General features: G+C 46.3%; 1 protein-coding gene across 3 annotated transcripts; it reads left to right on the top strand.

Moving 5' to 3' along the window:
• Positions 1 to 8033: 8033 nt before the first annotated feature.
• On the top strand, positions 8034 to 23034 carry LOC140701719 (intraflagellar transport protein 22 homolog). 3 transcript variants are annotated; one of them, XM_078379345.1, is made up of 6 exons: positions 8037 to 8484; positions 10069 to 10148; positions 11987 to 12076; positions 13272 to 13474; positions 15892 to 15992; positions 18626 to 23034. In XM_078379345.1, the coding sequence occupies exons 1-5, from the start codon at positions 8446 to 8448 to the stop codon at positions 15906 to 15908; spliced, it is 429 nt and encodes a 142-aa protein (XP_078235471.1). In that variant the 5' UTR covers positions 8037 to 8445; the 3' UTR covers positions 15909 to 15992; positions 18626 to 23034. The 3 variants fall into 3 exon arrangements, with proteins under 3 accessions (XP_072834396.2, XP_078235471.1, XP_072834398.1); XM_072978297.2 differs by having other exon boundaries at positions 17954 to 23034; XM_072978295.2 differs by lacking the exons at positions 15892 to 15992; positions 18626 to 23034 and adding an exon at positions 14247 to 15834 and having other exon boundaries at positions 8034 to 8484.
• The last annotated feature ends 1508 nt before the right edge of the window (positions 23035 to 24542 follow it).

Genomic DNA, 24542 nt, shown 5'->3' with positions numbered 1-24542 from the left:
ACTGCCGATCAGCTATGCGATGATCAGTAAACGAAACAGGGTACCGATCATCGCAAAGCAATTTTTTCCTATTCAAAACATCGCAATACGATCGCTTTTGCTAGCGCAAAATCTTCATCGCTATGCGGATTCGTCATTAAACGGGGCGCCCGTTAAGCAAGGCACCACTGTACTGCCATAGCCCTTGAGTCAGTGGCCCCTGCACGATGGTCCTGCCACTGAGTAACACATTTGGTGCGGGGGGTGCCACCACCTGCCAACCTGGAATGGTGGTGAAAGGCTGCCCCCAAGTTTTAAATACTTAGGAATATGGGTAACAAAAGATCTTAATCAATTAATCTACAGAAATTATAAAAATCTATTTAAATTTGCAAAAGAAAAAAATGACAAAGTGGGTCAATTTGAACCTATCAATGCTGGGGAGAATTGCTTTGATTAAATCGTATATATTACCAAAATTTCAGTTTCTATTTCAAAATATCCCATTACAGCCAGATACAAAAAAAGCAAAACTATGGCAAGGAAAGCTAGAAAATTTTATTGCAGGAAAAGGAAAGAAGGTAAGATTTATAAACAGTGTCAAATATAGACACGGTCAAAACGGGGGATTAGGGATAACACAGCTTCAAAAATATTATGACGCTTTGCAAATAAACCCAATTATTAAACTTATACAAATTGACGAGACTTGTAAAAATTCCGATTGGGTCAAAATGGAAAGTGAAATGAAAACGGACGTAGTAAATAAGTATATTTATACTACAAAACAATTGGAAAAGGAGAACAAATACAGAACCCATTCATTTCTGAAACATTAAGGATATGGAGAAAACATAGTAAAACATTGTCCCCCCCCCCCCCAGTATCCCCTTTATGACCCCTCATGGATCACCCAGATTTTAAAGAGAAATATGCACAATTTAAGGAATGGAAGCAAACTGGAATATATAGAATTAATGACTTATTCGACTCAGGGGAACCACTTACTATCAGGCAAATAGAAAAAAAAAGCAAATAAAAAGCAATTGGCTACAAATAAAACAAATAAGAAGTTTCGCGACTCACTTACAACAAAAAACTGGCCATCTAAGAACATTAACTGAATTTGAACAATATTGTATACAAAAAGATAAAAATAAAAAGAGAGGACTAACCTCCCTAATATATAAAAGCATTATTGAGAAAGAATATGGAAAAGGTGGGGGCTCTAAAACAGTGTGGGAAACAAATTTAAATATTAATATACCTAAAGAAATTTGGACAGGAATCTGGAAAAAAATATCCATATACATCTATTTCAGCAAGTACAAAAGAAATGGTTCTAAAAGTAGTGCATCGATGGCATCTATGCCCTACAAAACTACATAGAATTAATAAAGATATATCTGATAAATATTGGAGGAACTGCGGACAAAAGGGAACTCTGGAACATACTGTATGTGGATCTCTTGCCCCAAAATAGGAAATTTTTGGCTGGAGGTAATTAAATGGATAGAAACACTGACTAATCAAAAATAGAGATTAGTGAAACATTATTGTTATTTTCATTATTCACAGGGGGAAATGAGAAACTACAATATAAAGAATTAGTTGCAAATCTTATAGGCACCGCAAGATCTGAAATAGCTAAAAATTGGGAAAAAGCCCAAGATCTCTCACTGCAAGCATTCACAAGTAAAATGTGGTATACATTGCTGATGGAAAAATTACTGTACTAATAAAGTTACAGCACATAGAGCAGTGGTCCTCAACCTTGGGCCTCCAGATGTTCTTGGACTTCAACTCCCAGAAATCCTGGCCAGCAGAGGTGGTGGAGAAGGCTTCTGGGAGTTATAGTCCAAGAACATCTGGAGGCCCAAGGTTGGGGACCACTGACATAGAGGACAAATATGCCATAGTAAATTCACGAAACATTGGAAGCCATTATTAAAATATGCTGATAAAATAGACTTTGAGACATGTGGTTTGAAAAGAGACTTATACACTGTTGGTCAATATTTCTTTAAAAGGTGATGGGGAAAGGTATATATGTGATTTGGAGAAATGTGGGGGATAGTTTTGTATTTAATATTTGCAATATGGTCGATTGTCTTTTCATTCTTTAGAAATAGATAAATTTTTAAAAAATAAAAATAAATAAATCATAGCATTTACCAAAAAAAGAAAAAAAAAAGATAGGGAGCGGAGCTCACTACAGACGCTGCCTTCTCCCTCACCCTCTCCCTTTTTTGCAGGGCCCTTCCTTACCAGATCTGCAGGGGACGGAAGAAAGGCTCTTGATGCCCACAAATAGGGCAGATCCGCATTGCCTGGCCTTCTGGTGGCTGGTCCTGATGGTGGGGCCAGCGGCCCAATCGGCCCAGCGAGGGCTCCTTGGGACCCAGGGCGGCAGCGATGGCCACGCTGGCGCCAGCGGCCACGGTCACCGAGAGGGCCAAGCTGCAGGGCCCCAGCCCGACCAGCATGGAAGAGACTAGGAGTGTCCCAGCGAATGCAAGGGACACTCCCAATGTGACGATGCTCCGCCGTGCCAGGAGCCGGTGGCCCCTGCACGACGGTCCTGCCACTGAATAAAGTTTGGTTGGGGATGCCAACACCTGCCAATCTGCCATTGTGGCGAAAGGCTTCCCCAAAGTCGCCGGGGGAGGAGGACGAGGGGGAGGAGGAGGTAAAAGAGGGCCAGGAGCAGGGAGAGGAGAAGGAAGAGGAGCAGGATTAGGGGCAGGAGCGGGACCAGGGGCAGGAGCAGAAACCGGAGGAAGACGAGGAGCAGGAACAGGAGAAAAAGCAGGAGGTCAGAGGAAAAGCAGCTGGACGGCAAAGAGGGTCCGGCGACAAAGAGCAGCTAGCAACGGTCCCCTCGGAATCCCCCAGAGAGTTGGCCAATAGGGGCAGGTTGCCAAGCGGAATGCCTCAGACAGCGGGGGTCACCCCAAGCAACGGTGGAACCCCCTGTCCTGGGGGCGGGGCTTCGCTTAGGCCCCGCCCCAGGCTGTGCACACCTGGGTGCTCTCTGGTCCTGCCCCCTGGGAAAGAAGCGTGCCCACCTGGACTAGAGGAGGGAGGTGGGTGTGGCCGACAGGTGGGCCCCTCCCTCGGCTGAACTGAGTTCCTGTGGACGGCAGAGAGAGGCTCCTTGGCTCTGTGGGGTCCATCCTGAGGATGACCCCTGACCTCTGAAGACCTATAAGGCCATAAGGTCGCTGAGGTTTGTGATTTTCTAAAGGGATCTGATCAAGGAATCCCCCATCCTTGCCTCCAGGTTGGTATACTGGCTAGCGATAGCATCTGTTCTTGATTTTTCCTGCTCCAACCCCTGCTTTCTGTGGTTTTCCCACGTCTACCTATTGAAGCGTTCTGTAAAATCCAGAAGCTTGCAGCCTTTGGTTCAGTAGCGGTTGCTACTAAGATTTGCCACTTATAGAGTTCGGTTTGGTTCAAAATGTAGAGCTGCCTTGTGCTCGCTTTCCTCTGATTCTTTGAAGGAATTTTTGGAAACATTTCCACGCCAATTTTTCAGGTTTGATGCCATTCTCTCATCAATATTAAGTGGTAATTTGAGGTGTTTTTTTTTTATTCCAAGGTACAATAACAGAATTGGCCACTAGGGGGAACTAGATTTTTTTTATCTCTCCCCCCCCTCTGCTACTACAATGCTCCGAGTTAATAACATGGGGTGTAATGAATGAGTTACTCAACAGGAGTAACCGCAGCAATATGGGAAACGTGGCTACTGGAACATAATGATGAATAAATTTAGTTTGAAATGGAATATTCTGAGTTTGGGCTGGCCCTGGTTCATCCCACCTGCACCCCGTTTTGACTCCTCTCAGAAAGCTGGGGAGGGGAGCCGTTTCCCGCCCAGACCACCGCAGGCTTCCTTCACCCATCATTGCAAGGGGGGGGGCATGGCTGTAATTTACAAGAGGGTGGTGATTGAGCCTTTCCCAGAAAAAAAAATTGAGCTAGGAAGCTGTAACCACCACATTATTCTACGTATTCCCCCAGGAGGTCAATGTACTTGTGACATCTGTCCTGCAGCTTCTTAAGTCCCTGCAAATAAAATTCTTCCGACTGCTGGTGTAACCACTCGTTTGAAGCATTAGTTGCCTCCAGAACACTCCCAAATCGTTGTCCCTTTAGCTGTTTTTTTTTTTAAGTTTGGGGAACAGATAATCGTCACAGGGAGCCAGATTGGGAGAATAGGGTGGATGGGGCATCCCTTGAAAGCCTTTAGGACGTCAGTTTTGCCATTGTTTCACCTGCAGTGTGTGACGAGGCGTTGTCATGCAACAGGATGACACCTCTGGAGAGCTTTCCTCGACGTTTTTCCTTAAGGTTTTGCCTCAACCGTCAAGAAAGCACAGTAATATTTTGCATTGGTGGTTGAACCCTGTTGGAGGTCGTCCACCAGCAAAACTCCCTTCTTATCCCAAAAAGCTGTGGCCATTTGCTTCTGCACCGACCTTTGCACTCGGAACTTCTTCGGCCTGGGGGAACCCCTGTGCCTCCATTCCTTAGACTGTCCCTTCGTCTCAGCATCATAACAGTGGATCCATGTCTCATCACCAGTTGCCAGTTTGCCCAGAAACTGTTACTCATTTCTTGCAAAATGTTCCAAAATAGCCACCGAGGACTTCACGCGTTTCCTCTTTGGTTCGGTTGTCAAAAGTTTGGGGATCCACTTTGCAGCCAGCTTTCTCATTTCCATGTCGCTGTGGATAATGGCCCCGACTCTCTCACGTGACATTCTCAGATACTGTATACAGCAATACTTTTGGCTGATATTCGGGGGTCCTCCATGATCATGTCATGGATGGCTGTCACATTTGCAGGCACAGAGACAGAAACAGGCCTTCCACTGGGCTTCTCACTTTCAACACCGAAACGGCCAACCCAACGTTTAGCTGTTGCATAGGAAGGGCCACTGTCACCCCTAGTTTGTGACATTTCATCATGGATCTGCTTTGCACCTTTCCCTTGGAGGAACAGGAACTTGATTATGCTCCTGTGCTCTTCCACACTGAACTTTTCTGGAGGTGCTGCCATGTTCACTTTGGACCCGAACATGACAGATATGTTAAAATCATAGGTAGTTGATTTTTGCACCATTGAATACAGACAAATTGGCCAACACACACTGCAATTTATAGCTTCCTAGCTCAATTTCCTCTGGGAGAGGCTCAATACTTATCAGCACCCCCTGGTATGTTTCCCTTCTCTTCCCCACTCAGCGCCTCTCTGATCATCTCCTGGAAGGGTGACCTCATTGAAGAAGGCCGCCCGCCGTCTGGCCTTGATCCCTGTCTGTGCCACCCGGCCTTGTGGGGAGGTGAGCGGCCGGCCGTGGGTTTGTTTCCTGCTTGCTTTCTTTATTCATTTGGGCCAAAAAGGGAAAATGAATCAATCCAGGAAGATCGCGGAAGACAAAGCGTTGCAGAGGCCGGGTGTCGAGTTATTGAAAGCAGTGAAGCCCCCCCCCCACGGTCACCAGACAGCTGACTTGCCTCCTTGAAAAGGAGATACAGGAGAGAGAGAGAGAGAGAAGCACATTCGGAGCATGGATGCAACCAGCCAGGAAGTTCCCAGCCCATCCAGTCACTCCCGGATGGGGGTCCAAGCAAGCAGCCGGCTCAGCATCCAGCATGCTCCGTGTGTGTGTGTGTGTGTGAGGGGGGGGGGAAAGGACATGAATTGGGGACCAGAGAGAGAGAGAGAGAGAGAGAGAGAGAGAGAGAGATCCCATTCAGCTCTAGTCGTTTCTAAAGGGCTGATGACGGCACAAGCATCACACCAACCACCTGTGGCACCTGATTTTAAAAAGAATGCAAACCGTGAAAAAGTTTTTCCAAACAAAGCTGCAGATTCCTTAAAAGACTCCATGAGGCTGAATGATGCAGACAGCACCCCTGCCTTTCCATCAGGCTTATCCCTTTCAATTTTTTACTTTTTATTTTGGAGGAAAAACAGCTGGTTTTGGCTGAGAAGGTCCCCTTGGGTTTTCTCATGGTGCAGGGGAGGAGATTCTGCCCTGGTTTATGAGTCTCCAGCACCCTGAGCCCTTTCCTGCATCATCTTGATGATATTAGCCAGAAGCTTGTTTAGTTATTTAAAATATTTTTAGCCCTCCGTTCTCCTTCAAAAAGAACCCCAGGTGCCTTACATCATTAAAAAGACAATCTTTAAAAGCTAAAAACAGTTGGAATAAAAAAAATATTTTAAAAAGAATTAAACGAGTATTACATTAAAAAAACAGTAATAAAATCAATAGTAAAGCACATTTAAAACAGCCAGAGCACAACAATCATTTAAAAAAATCTAGTGAAAAACAAGGTTTTCAGGGCACATTACAGGGTGCAAAAGATAAAAAACAGATAAAAATGCACAGGCAGTCTCAATTTAAAAAATATGGCTTTAAAATCACCTTTTTCTACTCTTGCTTCATAGAGAAAAGGGCGCCTTAAAAGCTTTGTTGTGAAGTGCCAAAAAATTGAATGTCTGCAAGTTTTCATGTATGTGATAAAGTTTATACTGTATGAGCAGAATAATAAAGAACCATGTGCTGTCAAATGAATTCTAACTTATGTCGACCCTTTTCAGGGTTTTTTAACATAGGGAACACACAAAACTGGTTCACAATTTCCTCTTTCTGGGGGTGCCCTTGGACTACTGTGCCGCTTGCCCCAGGCCACCCAGGCTAACTCTACTCATAGGAGGCACCGTGGAGATTCGAACTCCCAACCAAATGTAAACCACGGAGCTATCCAACCAGCAGTGTATGAGCCTACCCTGTTCAAAAATCTTAAAAGATCACAGAGCTGAAAAAGACTGCCATGCGGTGAGGGTTCGAGTTTAGGCTCCACATTCAATTTCAAGAAACCGGTAGATCTGTGTTGTTTCAAAGCAGGTGTGCGATTTATTGGGGCATTAAACAAGAAACAAGTGTCTGGAAGAGGATGGCAAGTCCTTTCTCCTTCTGCCAACGGGTCCGGAAGGAGCTTCCATTCGTCAATCAGGAATGGGTTTCTATCACTGTTGTTGTCCCATGGTTTCGGGAGATCCGCGGGGACCCAATCCATATGGTTTCCTCGTCCAGGTCGTCATCCGACAGGATCCGTCCATCGGGGTCTTGGTTCTCCCAGGGCCCTCCCTGTAAACTCCTTCTCTTCCTCTCCCTGTCTCTCCATCCCAACCTTTCTCTCCTTTCTCTCTCTCTCCTTGTTCCTTTTCTTCTCTCCATCTCCTCCTCCACTCCCTCGCCTCCGCGTCTCCCCAGTAAGAGAGTCTAGGGGGGAACCTCCGCTCTCCTCCTACAATCTGCCTCCTCTTAACCTCTCCCATAATCCAGTCCAAGGATCCTGCCTCCACACCCATTCCCAACTGGTATGAGTGTGGATGCAGTAACTGCACAAAAGACCAGTTACTACCAAGCGGTGACTGGTCTTTTCTCCTCTCTACCTCTCCGGCCCCTGCTTCAAACGCCACCCTCCTTTTCTCTCTCTTCCCCCATTTTCTCCCTTTCTGTAGGTCTTCTGTCAGCTCCTCTATGCCTGTCTCCTGCTGAGGTACCACTGCAGGTTCTGGTGCTGGTTTTTGGGGGTCCACGTCCTTGTTGAGGAGAGACGGCTCTCCAGTGAGTGGGGTACCCCCTCTCGCCCTCTGTTTCACACATGCCTGACTTCTTGGGGGGCAGGGGGGATTATATGTATGTATGTATGTATGTATGTATGTATGTATGTATGTATGTATGTATGTATGTATGTATGTATGTATGTATGTATGTATGTATGTATGTATGTATGTATGTATGTTTTCTTCTCTCTTTTTTTGCAAAAGAACTGCCCTTTTCCTTGGAGCAGGTATTGCTCCATGCTGTTGGGGGGGGGGTGTTAAATTAGGAGGTTGCCCTTTATTAGAGGCATGTTTGAAAGGCTGGCCTGAATCTGCCTGAATCTGGTCCCTCAGGGAGGAGAAAAGAGGCAAAGAGGATCAGCCAGGGATTCTTGTTGCCATGCCTGAAATATATGGCTCACCTGTTTTCCCCCCACTCTAGAGCTAGGGAAAATTTCTGTCCTTGGTTTTCCCCTTTCTGGAAATGGCAATTCCCAGAGCATCCTATCCGATGTCGGGAACTGCTTCTCCCCCCCACCCAAAAAAAGTAAATTTCCAAAGCTCTACTTCCAGCATCAGAAATATAAGCAAATAGGTCAACAGGGAAGGCTTCTCGTCTGCGAGAGGAACAAGCTTCTCCTGTTGAATTGAGACCTAGCGTGGAGGCCGCCTCTCCTCCCTCCAGCTTCTCTCCGCCCCTAGCAACCGTCCCTAGCAACGCGGTGCCGCTGAGTTGGGCGGAGCCGCGGGGATTCTTCGGCCCACCGTTCGACCCCTCACATCGGATTCTCTCCCTACGCGAGGCCGAGGCTTTGCGGCCTGGTCCGGAAAGGGATGCTGAAGGTGAAAATCCTCTTCGTTGGCCCCAGCGAGGTGAGTCTGAGATGGGACACACGCACACACCTCAGTTTTTTCTCATTCCTGGCTACCCTTTAGATCTGACGAAGAGGATTTATCCTGTCTCCCCCGTTAGCAAGCCAAGCGCTGGAACGTTACTACAAACGATGCCTCGCTGGAAAAGTCGAAATAAATAAATAAATAAATACCTAAATAGATCCATAAAAAGCCTCTCAGCAAAGTTGCTACTTCGTGTTCCAGAGGAGGAGACAGAAGGGAGAACTAGTAGCCATCAGACTATTTATACATTTATGTATATAGCCATCCCTTTATTTGTGCATTCATTTGTTTATTGCATGTATTTATCACCAGGATTGCAAAGCGAGTTGCACTAAAATTAAAATAAAGCAGAGGGAGAAGTGGTGCTGGCATGCACAGGAGCTGTAAGTAGGCTGAAGGCATGCTTCCCTGGGCTGATCTCTTCAAATAGTGTGGACTACAACTCCCATCAGTCCCAGCCAGCGGTGCCAGTGGCTGGGAAAAGATGAGAGAGAGTGTGCTAAACATTTCAGGGGAAATGTCCTAGGAATGAAGCATTGCAGATTGGGGCTGATGGGAAATAAGAGTGCACCCCCATCCGTAGGGTCTGCTGGTAAGATCCTGAGCTGGGTGAAAACGAGTTGTAAACATGCACCCCTTAGCCGGCCCCAGCTTTTAAGCACTTTATAAGGCAACTGGGGGAAGATTTTTGGAAAGGGGTGCGGGAGGGGAATAACCTGTGCAAGCATCCACCAGCATTAGAACCCTCCCTTTTCCACAGATATCCTCTCTGTTAGGTGATAGTCATGTTTCTCCAGAAGGAAACATGATACTTGGAGCTGGTGATGGTAAAAGAAGACTCATTGGAAAAGGCAATCATGCTAGGAAAAGCTGAAGGGAGCAGGAAAAGAGGAAGCCTGAATATGAGATGGACTGACTCGGTGACAGAAACCACAGCTCTTCATTTGCAAGAGATGAGCAGGGCTGTTAATGGACAGGACCATTTGGAGGCCACGAATTCAAATAGGGACATGGTGGCGCTATGGGTTAAACCACAGATCCCTCTGTGCTGCAAGGTCGGAAGAACAGCTGTCGTAAGATCGAATCCACGCGATGGAGTGAGCTCCCGTCACTTGTCCCAGCTCCTTGCCAACCTAGCCGTTCAAAAGCACATAAAAAATGTGAGTCGATAAATAGGTACCACCTCGGTGGGAAGGTCACGGCGTTCTGTGTCTAGTCTCGCTGGCCACGTGACCACGGAAACCGTCTTTGGACAAACACTGGCTCTATGGCTTGGAGATGGGGATGAGCACCGCGCCCTAGAGCCGCACATGGCTGACTAAATGTCAAGGGGAACCTTTACCTTTACCTAATTCAAATAGTCACCAACTTGATGGAATATAACAAGCTGCTGTTTGCCGTTAGATTGTTATGGGTTTTATATGTGTGTGTGTGTTTGTGTGTGTGTGCGTTTAAATGAAAGTAATAAATAAACCAGTCACTCAATTAATTAATGCTTCACTGTAGCTCCCAGCTGCTCAGATAAATGGTAAATCATGCTTCTGTGCTTATTTATGGCAGGCTGGAAAATCTGTTTTAGCGAACTTCTTATCAGAAAGCACGGAGGGGATTGGCACCTACATCCCAACCCAAGGAGTAAGGTATGTGTGTGCTGCCCGGCCGCAATGCCTAGTCAAAAAACAGGCTTTGTTCTATTCCTGTGTAGCACGGCTTGTTAAATGCAAAACCTCACAAGCAGGTGTTTGGTTTTTCTCCCTCTGCAAAGCCATCTGGAACCCTACAAACTCTGAAAAGTACTTCTCCAGGAAATTGTGCATTTCAGCTTTGTAAATGAGCCCAAATAGGCTCTCACAAGCTGGCTGAGTAGCTCTGTAGTTTAGGTCTCTGAGTGCGGAGCCAGAGGTTGGGAGTTCGAATTCTCACTGCGCCTCCTGGGAGAAGAGCCAGCCTGGGTGGCCTTGGGCCAGCTGCCCAGTTCCACAGATTTCCCCCTGGAAGAAGGGAAGGGTAAATCCCTTCTGTGTATTTTCTACTTGGAAAACCCTAAAAAAAGATCACCAGAAGTCAGAAATGACTTGACAGCACATGGTTCTTACAATAGCATAACAGCTGGCTGGGTAGCTCCATGGTTTAGGTCTCTGGCTGCAGAACCAGAAGTTGGGAGTTTGATTCCTCACTTCTGGGTACCCTCTGCCTGGAAAACCCGAATAAGTCAGAATTGACTTGAGGGCACATGAATTATTATTATTATTGTCTGTTAATATTGGCCTTAGTTTTCTCTCAAATTCCTTCCATTTCAGAAGTTTGGTTTTTCTCTTTCAGTAAATAAGCTACACGGTATCTTGAAATACCATCAACAAAAATTAGGATATATTGTTTCCACCCACCTATGGAACATTAAGCGGTCCACACAGGTTTGAACTGTTTCGATGTTGCATTTCTTTTGTACCGTATTAATTTGCTCTTATATTCAGTTTATAAACATGGTCTTTCATGGGTGTTTCGACCCCTCCCCAAAAGGCCTCTCTTGGGGTTAGCATCCTCAGTTGGCTTGCTTGAGATGCAAGTCCTTCCTGTTGGAAGCAAGGCTTTCTGCCAAGTAATGAGGTCCCAAACTGTTTAGGGCTTTATAGGTTAGAACTGTCACCTTGAAGCTGGCAAAAGAGGGGCACAGCTGGGGCAATCTGCCTCCGGTGGCAATCGGTGGACGCTATTTGAATGTCCACAGACAGTGTTGGGTCCAGTAGGACATCTGAACTACAAATCCCATTCTTCGCAGCGAGAGTTGCACCCTCTTAGGAGAGGGACATCCGGTCTGCAGACAGCCAGAGCACCCACCTGAAAGACCTCCATCTTGTCCAGGTTCAGCCTCAATCTGTTGCCCCCACCCCCGTCCACTCCAGTACCGCAGCCAGGTCGCATTCAAGGGATGGGAGAAGGCTGGAAGGAGAGAGAGAGAGCAGTGTGTCCGTCGGCATATGGGTGACCTCCCCCAGTGGCCTCTGATATTAAGCAGCAACAAGGGAGATGCTGAGCCCTTGAGGGACTCTCGCAATTGAAAGTCAAAGAGGTGGAGACCGTCTCTTCCAAGTTGCACTCTCTGGGGACGGTCTTCCAGGAAGGACTGGAGCCAGGACCGAGCCAGGTCACCGATCCCCAGTCGAGAGAGCCTCCCCAGGAGGATACCGTGGTCAATGGCATCAAAGACCCTGAGGGTTTGAGAAGGACCAGCAGGGACATTTTACCCCTGTTGGCCTCCCTCAAAGGATCATCGTGCAGGGTGAGCAATACCTCTTGTGCCATGACACAGCCTGATCCTTTGTTGTATTTATACAATATTGTATTGAATACTTGTATTTTTTGCATATATGACATTGTGGTGTTAAAGTTGCTCGTACATACATGTATTTCTTGTATTTTTTGCCTTTATTACGTGGGGATGTTAAAGTTGCTTGTATCTGTATTTCTTTCATTTCAGAATCCTAGAATATGAGAATCCCCAAATTGGTGGAAACGGCAAAGGAGCCAGGTGTCGATTTGAACTGTGGGATTGTGGTGGGGATCAAAAGTAAGTGGGCCTGCCACGTACTTTGCCACCTCTCTCAGCATAGGTTCAGTTCAGATGCCCAACGATGGTTCAAGGAACTTTCCCCGGTGGTTTAAATTATATATCTTTATTTTTATTTAATTCACTTAGTGACCAAAAATACCAATATTTTTAAATGCCACAAAGAGATTCTAAAATGTAACATGTTCACAGCAGTGACTGATTGACTGATTGATTAATTGATTGATTTACTTATTCATTTGACTTATCTCACCCAGCTAGTGATAGTATGATAACCCTCACAGCAGGGTTATCATATTATCCATTCTACTCAATAATTAAATACAGTAGTCATTAATTTAGGGACCTATGGAATAAATGTAAAGAACAGAACTAAAGACACAATATGCACACGGTGTTGAAAGATGGGCTTTTAAATCAACTCTAGCCAATTTCAATGAGGAAGCTGCATTTGTTTGTTCCTGCATGTCTAGCAAAAATAAAAACAGAAAAGTATTGATCTCTTAAAGAGTAATCAGTTTATTTCAGTGCCAAGGTGCATGAATTCGAATTCACTTCCTCAGACTTTGCTAACGAAAATGCTCCCTTCAGCTCACTGACCTTCATCTAAACATATCCTTGGTGGCTGAAATCCTGTTGCGCTGTTACCCCAAAGACATAATGTCTAGAACTGAATTGCCCCGAGTTAACAAATCATGCTGCTCATTGTGCAACGGAAAATTTTTAACTTGCATAGTGGCTCAACAAGATTTTGGCCCATCTAGGATGAATAATGACAGCCACTATGTGCGAGTCCTAAATGTTCAAAATTGAACCTGTGAGGTTAGAGATTGGTCAGGCAGCCACCAACACGCAGGGCTCCACCACAGAGTAAAGTCTCTGTTATACCCAGATCTTTATTTCATCCAAAAATGAAACATCAGATGAGGCTCAAGTTTGGGGGGGCCTCACTGAAGAACATTCCCCACAGTATTGTCCTGTGCCAGAGTAGATAATCAGCAATGATTTTAAAAAGTTAAATAACAAAAATTGATTTTTCAAAATTTAAAATAAAAAACCCCTATTTTTTAAAAAATTAAATGTTTGATTTCAATCAGATCCAACTTGATCTGTGCATAAAAATCCAGCTGCAGAACCTCAAACTGGAAGTGCCTTCTGTATTTCCAGCCATGGGGTGTGCCTGTCTTGCTTCCAGATTCGAGACTTGTTGGCCAGCTCTGGTGAAGGATGCTCATGGGGTCGTCGTGGTCTTCAACCCTGGCTTGCCCAGCCACGTGAAGGAAATCGAGATGTGGCATTCATACTTTGTCCAGCAGCAGCAGCTGCTTGAGAGCCAGTGCTTGCTCATTGCCCATCGCAAGCCAGGCAGTGGGGGAGACCCAGAGAACCTCAACTTGCGTAAGGCCATCAAAGTTTTTATTCCTTAACAATGTATTGGGTTGTTTCCTAAGAGGTAACCTTTTTAGTTTGTTTTGGCATGTTGGAGAAGAAGAAAAAAGAATGGACAGGGGAATGGACAATATATTGTGGGATCTTAAAAGATTAAGTTCTGTGTGAGCTGCTGTGGATATACAGTATAGGGTAAATAAAATCAATACTAAAAAGACGTTCAATGCAGTTAAGGTACAACAATCCATTTTAAAAACCTCACTCAGGCAAGCCAGTCACTCAGGGAAAGCCTTCCTGAAGAGAAAAGTCTTGGCCTGCTTGCAGAAGGACAGCAAAGACTGGGCCAGACTGGCCTCCAGTGGGGGGGAGTTCCAGAGTCTCTGGGAGCAGCCACAGAGAAGGCCTTGTCCTGTGTCTCCATCAAACACAACTGTAAAGGTAGTGGGATGGAGAAAAGGGTCTCTCCGGATGATCTTAACACTTGAGCAGACTCATGGAGGGAGATGCAGTCCTTTAGTATTAATGATGCATGTGCCTTTGTCCATTCCCCATATTCCCACTGAGTCCTGACTTTGCCATAATGGGGGAAATGGACAAGCGCTCCATGAGTCTGTGGCAGTGCATTTTGACCCGCAAAAGGTCACACACAAACAAATCTCTTCCTCTTCTAGCTGCCATTGTAGTTTGTCCATTTCTCTCCTGCCTCTTTGACAACACAGGGGGTGTGGCGTGTCTCTCCGAGCAGACCTTCTAATAATGCTTTGGCTCTCCATCTTTGAAGCTTCCCCACTCAATAGGTTGCAGCTGGGCAGGGTGTGATTTGCTGGCCCCAGGTCTTCTTTCATTCAGCGTGGAGCCTGGGGCAAAGGAGGAGAAGCAGAGAGACCCTCAGGAGGGGGGCTGGGACAGGGGCTAACCCCGGCTACCCGCTCCCTGTACCCCGAGTCCTTTTCCCCTGAGAAGGAAGGAAGCCCAAGCCCCCTCCCTGGGCTGAAGGTGGCCGGCTGGAGGGTGTCCAGGTCTGGCACACCAGGAACCCACCCCTTGCAGCCTCGCTCCCCCCCCCACAAATTGCAGGGGACACCCAGGGAGCCTCCCCTTCTCAGCCGCCCACCTGCCTTTGGCTTTCCCAGGCCTTACAAAATTGGGGTTCCGGTCCTGCAAAGGTTTGGGCCGGCTGAGGTGCTCTCTCCTCCAGCAGGAGGCTGGGGGGTGGGTGGAAAGGGCCTCTGCCCCCCAACCGGGGTTGAGCGCTCCGACCCCCTCCCCTTCCTCACCTGTTTTACGAGGGGCTCCAATCCATGGGCTCCTCCTCATCATAGATGGAAGGAGCCCAATCCATAGCCTCCTCGTCCTCCGTGGACGGGCTCCACTCCATTTCTTCAGCTGTCAGGGAAAGAAGTGTACACATTCTATCAGTGGAAACTTGACTGGATAACTGACCGCCCTATGGCGATCGTTTGGGTCCATGGGATCCTTCCTCCCCCCCTTCCCAGCTCCCAGGATTGGGACCATGGATCATGAGGGGGCCCAATGAGTGTGGGGTTTGCCAGTGTGGGGTGGGGGCCCCCACTTGGCCCATTCCCACTCAGGCACCGACACACACATGCGTGCCCCCTCCACCCCCGCCCATGGGGCGGCCAAAGGCAGGGAAGCTCCCTGGCCAAACCTCTAGGGCGCCCCACAGTCCTCCCCTCTGGAATGACAGGGCCGGGAGCCCAGAGCCTTACAGGGCACCCATCCCGGTTGGGCAGGGAACCCACCGAGGCAGGGCCCGAGGAGGCACCCACCGGGAGACCCACTGCCTCCACTTGCCCCACGGCCCAGGCGGAGGGAGACCACCCCTGACCCCCTGCCCAAGGCCGTACCTGGAGGAACAGATGGGGCCTGGCTGGAGACGCTGGAAAAGGCCAGAGGGATCGGGGCAGGAGGGATCGGGGCAAAAAAGGCTGGGGCAGGAGGGATCGGGGCAAAAAAGGCTGGGGCAGGAGGGATCGGGGCCTGACGGGCACGGGAAGAACAGAGCGGGGCCAGAGGGGCAGGGGGAGGAAGGAGAGGGGCAGGAGGGATCGGGGCAGGAGAACCAAAGGGAGGAGGAGGCGCCTCCAGGCAACGCTGCAACCTGTGGGAGAAAACAAGACCCTCAGTGAGCCAGAGGGCAAGTAAAGCCGGAGGGTCCCGTTTCCCGTTTTACAATGGGAAATTGGAGGATCAATTTGGCAGGGGAGATTTTGTCTCTTGTCCCTAACCAGTCGCCAGAACTTAGAAGAGTTTTTCTGTTTTGCAACTAAAATTATTTCCTCCCATAGGGAATGAGTGTATTCTTTTTTTCTTTTGATAAATTAGATGTTTGTATGCTGCTTTTTCAATCCCAAGCTTCTGTTGGATTTCCTGTCTTTGTTTGTTGTTTGATTTTTTTTAAACAGGTAATAGAAAGCTGTAAGGGCTTTTCTTGCTCCTTGACAATCTTTATCAAACCAGGGTTTGGACTTCCTAAAGGATGTGAATGGGTGGTCTTTAGGTTCAGGTAAATTTATTTTTAATTCCTGTTTTAAACTATTATAGATCTTAATGGGGTCAATCTGTACATTATGATCCCGCTCTTCGAATTTATGAATACTGTGATCTTTGACCTCTGTTATTTCTCTAAACCTGATTGAATTTGTGCGGACCATCTCACTGTATAACTTAATACTTGCGGGCCTTCATAAGAAGGCTGCTCAGTCATAATTTGGGTTGTAAACGAGAATTTAGCCTGAAGCAGTAGGGGGAAATGGTCACTCTCTAAGTAGGGTAACACCTGGAAGCTGGTTATGAGTGGGATTAGAGAGGCACAAACTAGCATATAATCAATAGTACTAGATCCTTGGCCTGACATATAGGTGAACTCCATTCAAAAGGTACAGATCCAATTTGGTGGCTACTTTGGCCAGATACAATCCTGCAAGATTTGAGGTTGAGTCTTTAAAAAGCCTTGGGGAAGGGAGAAATTTATAAGAGTTATCCGGATCATTAAAAAACTCCTTGTACTCAAATTCAAGGCTGGCATCATCAGGGCCAAGACGTGCATTAAAATCTCCTAGAAGTATCATCTTTGCTTTTGAGTGATCTACTAATAGGTTTGCTACATATATCTCTAGAGAATTCCAGGCTTCGGTTATTTGTTGTTTTAATGTGAATGGGGGAATATATACATTTATTAAAATTAGACTCTCTTCCCCACTTTTCAGGAATATGGGTAACAAAAGATCTTTATCAATTAATCTACAGAAATTATAAAAATCTATTTAAATTCACAAAAGAAAAAAATGACAAAGTGGGTCAATTTGAACCTATCAATGCTGGGGAGAATTGCTTTGATTAAATCTTATATATTACCAAAATTTCCATTTCTATTTCAAAATATCCCATTACAGCCAGATAAAAAAAAGTAAAACTATGGCAAGGAAAGCTAGAAAATTTTATTGCAGGAAAAGGAAAGAAGATAAGATTTATAAACAGTGTCAAATATAGACACGGTCAAAATGGGGAATTAGGGATACCACAGCTCCAAAAATATTATGAAGCTTTGCAAATAAACCCAATTATTAAATTTATACAAATTGACGAGACTTGTAAAATTTCCGATTGGGTCAAAATGGAAAGTGAAATGAAAACGGACATAGTAAATAAGTATATTTATACTACAAAAAAAATTGGAAAAGGAGAACAAATACAGAACCCATTCATTTCTGAAACATTAAGGATATGGAGAAAACATAGTAAAACATTGCCCCCCCCCAGTATCCCCTTTATGTCCCCTCATGGATCACCCAGATTTTAAAGAGAAATATGCACAATTTAAGGAATGGAAGCAAATTGGAATATATAGAATTAATGACTTATTCGACTCAGGGGAACCACTTACTATCAGGCAAATAGAAGAAAAAAATAAAGCAAATAAAAAGCAATTGGCTACAAATAAAACAAATAAGAAGTTTCGCGACTCACAAAAAACTGGCCATCTAAGAACATTAACTGAATTTGAACAATATTGTATACAAAAAGATAAAAATAAAAAGAGAGGACTAACCTCCCTAATATATAAAAGCATTATAATATATAAAAGCATTATTGAGAAAGAATATGGAAAAGGTGGAGGTTCTAAAACAGTGTGGGAAACAAATTTAAATATTAATATACCTGAAGAAATTTGGACAGGAATCTGGAAAAAAATATCCATATACATCTATTTCAGCAAGTACAAAAGAAATGGTTCTAAAGGTAGTGCATCGATGGCATCTATCCCCTACAAAACTACATAGAATTGATAAAGATGTATCTGATAAATGTTGGAGGAACTGCAGACAAAAGGGAACTCTGGAACATATGTGGATCTCTTGCCCCAAAATAGAAACTTTTTGGCTGGAGGTAATTAAATGGATAGAAACACTGACTAATCAAAAATAGAGATTAATGAAACATTATTGTTATTTTCATTATTCACAGGGGGAAATGAGAAACTACAATATAAAGAATTAGTTGCAAATCTTATAGGCACCGCAAGATCTGAAATAGCTAAAAATTGGGAAAAAACCCCAAGATCTCTCACTGCAAGCATTCACAAGTAAAATATGGTATACATTGCTGATGGAAAAATTACTGTACTAATAAAGTTAGAGCACATAGAGCAGTGGTCCTCAACCTTGGGCCTCCAGATGTTCTTGGACTTCAACTCCCAGAAATCCTGGCCAGCAGAGGTAATGGGGAAAGCTTCTGCGAGTTGTACTCCAAGAACATCTGGAGGCCCAAGGTTGGGGACCACTGACATAGAGGACAAATATGCCATAGTAAATTCACGAAACATTGGAAGCCATTATTAAAATATGCTGATAAAATAGACTTTGAGACGTGGTTTGAAAAGAGACCTGGACTGTTGGTCATTATTTCTTTAAAAGGTGATGGGGAAAGGTATATGTGTGATTTGGAGAAATGTGGGGGATAGTTTTGTATTTAATATTTGCAATATGGTCGATTGTCTTTTCATTCTTTAGAAATAGATAAATTTTAAAAAAATAAAAAAAATAAATCATAGCATTTACCAAAAAAAGAAAAAAATATATAGGGAGCGGAGCTCACTACAGACGCTGCCTTCTCCCTCACCCTCTCCCTTTTTTGCAGGGCCCTTCCTTACCAGATCTGCAGGGGACGGAAGAAAGGCTCTTGATGCCCACAAATAGGGCAGATCCGCATTGCCTGGCCTTCTGGTGGCTGGTCCTGATGGTGGGGCCAGCGGCCCAATCGGCCCAGCGAGGGCTCCTTGGGACCCAGGGCGGCAGCGATGGCCACGCTGGCGCCAGCAGCCACGGTCACCGAGAGGGCCAAGCTGCAGGGCCCCAGCCCGACCAGCATGGAAGAGACTAGGAGTGTCCCAGCGAATGCAAGGGACACTCCCAATGTGACGATGCTCCGCCGTGCCAGGAGCCGGTGGCCCCTGCACGACGGTCCTGCCACTGAATAAAGTTTGGTTGGGGATGCCAACACCTGCCAATCTGCCATTGTGGCGAAAGGCTTCCCCAAAGTCGCCAGGGGAGGAGGACGAGGGGGAGGAGGAGGTAAAAGAGGGCCAGGAGCAGGGAGAGGAGAAGGAAGAGGAGCAGGATTAGGGGCAGGAGCGGGACCAGGGGCAGGAGCAGAAACCGGAGGAAGACGAGGAGCAGGAACAGGAGAAAAAGCAGGAGCTCAGTGGAAAAGCAGCTGGACGGCAAAGAGGGTCCGGCGACAAAGAGCAGCTAGCAACGGTCCCCTCGGAATCCCCCAGAGAGCTGGCCAATAGGGGCAGGTTGCCAAGCGGAATGCCTCAGACAGCGGGGGTCACCCCGAGCAACGGTGGAACCCCCTGTCCTGGGGGCGGGGCTTCGCTTAGGCCCCGCCCCAGGCTGTGCACACCTGGGTGCTCTCTGGTCCTGCCCCCTGGGAAAGAAGCGTGCCCACCTGGACTAGAGGAGGGAGGTGGGTGTGGCCGACAGGTGGGCCCCTCCCTCGGCTGAACTGAGTTCCTGTGGACGGCAGAGAGAGGCTCCTTGGCTCTGTGGGGTCCGTCCTGAGGATGACCCCTGACCTCTGAAGACCTATAAGGCCATAAGGTCGCTGAGGTTTGTGATTTTCTAAAGGGATCTGATCAAGGAATCCCCCATCCTTGCCTCCAGGTTGTTATACTGGCTAGCGATAGCATCTGTTCTTGATTTTTCCTGCTCCAACCCCTGCTTTCTGTGGTTTTCCCACGTCTACCTATTGAAGCGTTCTGTAAAATCCAGAAGCTTGCAGCCTTTGGTTCAGTAGCGGTTGCTACTAAGATTTGCCACTTCTAGAGTTTGGTTTGGTTCAAAAATGTAGAGCTGCCTTGTGCTCGCTTTCCTCTGATTCTTTGAAAGAATTTTTGGAAACATTTCCATGCCAATTTTTCAGCTTTTATGCCATTCTCTCATCAATATTAAGTGGTAATTTGAGGTGGTTTTTTTTTTTAATTCCAAGGTACAATAACAGAATTGGCCACTAGGGGGAACTAGATTTTTTTATGTCTCCCCCCCCCTCTGCTACTACAATGCTCCGAGTTAATAACATGGGGTGTAATGAATGAGTTACTCAACAGGAGTAACCGCAGCAATATGGGAAACGTGGCTACTGGAACATAATGATGAATAAATTTAGTTTGAAATGGAATATTCTGAGTTTGGGCTGGCCCTGGTTCATCCCACCTGCACCCCGTTTTGACTCCTCTCAGAAAGCTGGGGAGGGGAGCCGTTTCCCGCCCAGACCACCGCAGGCTTCCTTCACCCATCATTGCAAGGGGGGGCATGGCTGTAATTTACAAGAGGGTGGTGATTGAGCCTTTCCCAGAAAAAAAAATTGAGCTAGGAAGCTGTAACCACCACATTATTCTACGTATTCCCCCAGGAAGTCAATGCACTTGTGACATCTGTCCTGCAGCTTCTTAAGTCCCTGCAAATAAAATTCTTCCGACTGCTGGTGTAACCACTCGTTTGAAGCATTAGTTGCCTCCAGAACAATCCCAAATCGTTGTCCCTTTAGGTGTTTTTTTTTTTTTAAGTTTGGGGAACAGATAATCGTCACAGGGAGCCAGATTGGGAGAATAGGGTGGATGGGGCATCCCTTGAAAGCCTTTAGGACGTCAGTTTTGCCATTGTTTCACCTGCAGTGTGTGAGGAGGCGTTGTCATGCAACAGGATGACACCTCTGGAGAGCTTTCCTCGACGTTTTTCCTTAAGGTTTTGCCTCAACCGTCAAGAAAGCACAGTAATATTTTGCATTGGTGGTTGAACCCTGTTGGAGGTCGTCCACCAGCAAAACTCCCTTCTTATCCCAAAAAGCTGTGGCCATTTGCTTCTGCACCGACCTTTGCACTCGGAACTTCTTCGGCCTGGGGGAACCCCTGTGCCTCCATTCCTTAGACTGTCCCTTCGTCTCAGCATCATAACAGTGGATCCATGTCTCATCACCAGTTGCCAGTTTGCCCAGAAACTGTTACTCATTTCTTGCAAAATGTTCCAAAATAGCCACCGAGGACTCCACACGTTTCCTCTTTGGTTCGGTTGTCAAAAGTTTGGGGATCCACTTTGCAGCCAGCTTTCTCATTTCCATGTCGCTGTGGATAATGGCCCCGACTCTCTCACGTGACATTCTCAGATACTGTATACAGCAATACTTTTGGCTGATATTCGGGGGTCCTCCATGATCATGTCATGGATGGCTGTCACATTTGCAGGCACAGAGACAGAAACAGGCCTTCCACTGGGCTTCTCACTTTCAACACCGAAACGGCCAACCCAACGTTTAGCTGTTGCATAGGAAGGGCCACTGTCACCCCTAGTTTGTGACATTTCATCATGGATCTGCTTTGCACCTTTCCCTTGGAGGAACAGGAACTTGATTATGCTCCTGTGCTCTTCCACACTGAACTTTTCTGGAGGTGCTGCCATGTTCACTTTGGACCCGAACATGACAGATATGTTAAAATCATAGGTAGTTGATTTTTGCACCATTGAATACAGACAAATTGGCCAACACACACTGCAATTTATAGCTTCCTAGCTCAATTTCCTCTGGGAGAGGCTCAATACTTATCAGCACCCCCTGGTATGTTTCCCTTCTCTTCCCCACTCAGCGCCTCTCTGATCATCTCCTGGAAGGGTGACCTCATTGAAGAAGGCCGCCCGCCGTCTGGCCTTGATCCCTGTCTGTGCCACCCGGCCTCGTGGGGAGGTGAGCGGCCGGCCGTGGGTTTGTTTCCTGCTTGCTTTCTTTATTCATTTGGGCCAAAAAGGGAAAATGAATCAATCCAGGAAGATCGCGGAAGACAAAGCGTTGCAGAGGCCGGGTGTCGAGTTATTGAAAGCAGTGAAGCCCCCCCCCACCCCACGGTCACCAGACAGCTGACTTGCCTCCTTGAAAAGGAGATACAGGAGAGAGAGAGAGAGAGAGAGAGAAGCACATTCGGAGCATGGATGCAACCAGCCAGGAAGTTCCCAGCCCATCCAGTCACTCCCGGATGGGGGTCCAAGCAAGCAGCCGGCTCAGCATCCAGCATGCTCCGGGTGTGTGTGTGTGTGGGGGGGGAAGGACATGAATTGGGATTTATTTTCAGCCACTAGGTTCTCCTGGTGGTCCATGGAATTTTATGTTGGCCATTGCTTCTCTGTGAGGGACCAGAGAGAGAGAGAGAGAGAGAGAGAGAGAGATCCCATTCAGCTCTAGTCGTTTCTAAAGGGCTGATGACGGCACAAGCATCACACCAACCACCTGTGGCACCTGATTTTAAAAAGAATGCAAACCGTGAAAAAGTTTTTCCAAACAAAGCTGCAGATTCCTTAAAAGTCTCCATGAGGCTGAATGATGCAGACAGCACCCCTGCCTTTCCATCAGGCTTATCCCTTTCAATTTTTTTACTTTTTATTTTGGAGGAAAAACAGCTGGTTTTGGCTGAGAAGGTCCCCTTGGGTTTTCTCATGGTGCAGGGGAGGAGATTCTGCCCTGGTTTATGAGTCTCCACCACCCTGAGCCCTTTCCTGCATCATCTTGATGATATTAGCCAGAAGCTTGTTTAGTTATTTAAAATATTTTTAGCCCTCCGTTCTCCTTCAAAAAGAACCCCAGGTGCCTTACATCATTAAAAAGACAATCTTTAAAAGCTAAAAACAGTTGGAATAAAAAAAATATTTTAAAAAGAATTAAACGAGTATTACATTAAAAAAACAGTAATAAAATCAATAGTAAAGCACATTTAAAACAGCCAGAGCACAACAATCATTTAAAAAAATCTAGTGAAAAACAAGGTTTTCAGGGCACATTACAGGGTGCAAAAGATAAAAAACAGATAAAAATGTACAGGCAGTCTCAATTTAAAAAATATGGCTTTAAAATCACCTTTTTCTACTCTTGCTTCATAGAGAAAAGGGCGCCTTAAAAGCTTTGTTGTGAAGTGCCAAAAAATTGAATGTCTGCAAGTTTTCATGTATGTGATAAAGTTTATACTGTATGAGCAGAATAATAAAGAACCATGTGCTGTCAAATTAATTCTAACTTATGTCGACCCTTTTCAGGGTTTTTTAACATAGGGAACACACAAAACTGGTTCACAATTTCCTCTTTCTGGGGGTGCCCTTGGACTACGGTGCCGCTTGCCCCAGGCCACCCAGGCTAACTCTACTCATAGGAGGCACCGTGGAGATTCGAACTCCCAACCAAATGTAAACCACGGAGCTATCCAACCAGCAGTGTATGAGCCTACCCTGTTCAAAAATCTTAAAAGATCACAGAGCTGAAAAAGACTGCCATGCGGTGAGGGTTCGAGTTTAGGCTCCACATTCAATTTCAAGAAACCGGTAGATCTGTGTTGTTTCAAAGCAGGTGTGCGATTTATTGGGGCATTAAACAAGAAACAAGTGTCTGGAAGAGGATGGCAAGTCCTTTCTCCTTCTGCCAACGGGTCCGGAAGGAGCTTCCATTCGTCAAACAGGAATGGGTTTCTATCACTGTTGTTGTCCCATGGTTTCGGGAGATCCGCGGGGACCCAATCCATATGGTTTCCTCGTCCAGGTCGTCATCCGACAGGATCCGTCCATCGGGGTCTTGGTTCTCCCAGGGCCCTCCCTGTAAACTCCTTCTCTTCCTCTCCCTGTCTCTCCATCCCAACCTTTCTCTCCTTTCTCTCTCTCTCCTTGTTCCTTTTTTTCTCTCCATCTCCTCCTCTACTCCCTCGCCTCCGCGTCTCCCCAGTAAGAGAGTCTAGGGGGGAACCTCCGCTCTCCTCCTACAATCTGCCTCCTCTTAACCTCTCCCATAATCCAGTCCAAGGATCCTGCCTCCACACCCATTCCCAACTGGTATGAGTGTGGATGCAGTAACTGCACAAAAGACCAGTTACTACCAAGCGGTGACTGGTCTTTTCTCCTCTCTACCTCTCCGGCCCCTGCTTCAAACGCCACCCTCCTTTTCTCTCTCTTCCCCCATTTTCTCCCTTTCTGTAGGTCTTCTGTCAGCTCCTCTATCCCTGTCTCCTGCTGAGGTACCACTGCAGGTTCTGGTGCTGGTTTTTGGGGTCCACGTCCTTGTTGAGGAGAGACGGCTCTCCAGTGAGTGGGGTACCCCCTCTCGCCCTCTGTTTCACACATGCCTGACTTCTTGGGGGGCAGGGGGGATTATATGTATGTATGTATGTATGTATGTATGTATGTATGTATGTATGTATGTATGTATGTATGTATGTATGTATGTATGTATGTATGTATGTATGTATGTATGTATGTATGTATGTATGTATGTTTTCTTCTCTCTTTTTTTGCAAAAGAACTGCCCTTTTCCTTGGAGCAGGTATTGCTCCATGCTGTTGGGGGGGGTGTTAAATTAGGAGGTTGCCCTTTATTAGAGGCATGTTTGAAAGGCTGGCCTGAATCTGCCTGAATCTGGTCCCTCAGGGAGGAGAAAAGAGGCAAAGAGGATCAGCCAGGGATTCTTGTTGCCATGCCAGAAATATATGGCTCACCTGTTTTCCCCCCACTCTAGAGCTAGGGAAAATTTC

The sequence above is a fragment of the Pogona vitticeps genome, chromosome 7 (assembly GCF_051106095.1).
Source record: "Pogona vitticeps strain Pit_001003342236 chromosome 7, PviZW2.1, whole genome shotgun sequence".
NCBI lineage: Eukaryota > Metazoa > Chordata > Lepidosauria > Squamata > Agamidae > Pogona > Pogona vitticeps.
The sequence above is the reverse complement of the archived record's forward strand: the minus strand, read 5'-3'. Positions and strand labels throughout refer to the sequence as shown.

Coding starts and splice junctions, on each gene's coding strand:
- LOC140701719 (XM_072978295.2), top strand. CDS start 8,446: ATGCTGAAGGTGAAAATCCTCTTCGTTGGCCCCAGCGAG. Junction 12,077..13,271: donor GATTGTGGTGGGGATCAAAA/GTAAGTGGGCCT, acceptor TCTTGCTTCCAG/ATTCGAGACTTGTTGGCCAG. Junction 13,475..14,246: donor CCCAGAGAACCTCAACTTGC/GTAAGGCCATCA, acceptor CCATCTTTGAAG/CTTCCCCACTCAATAGGTTG.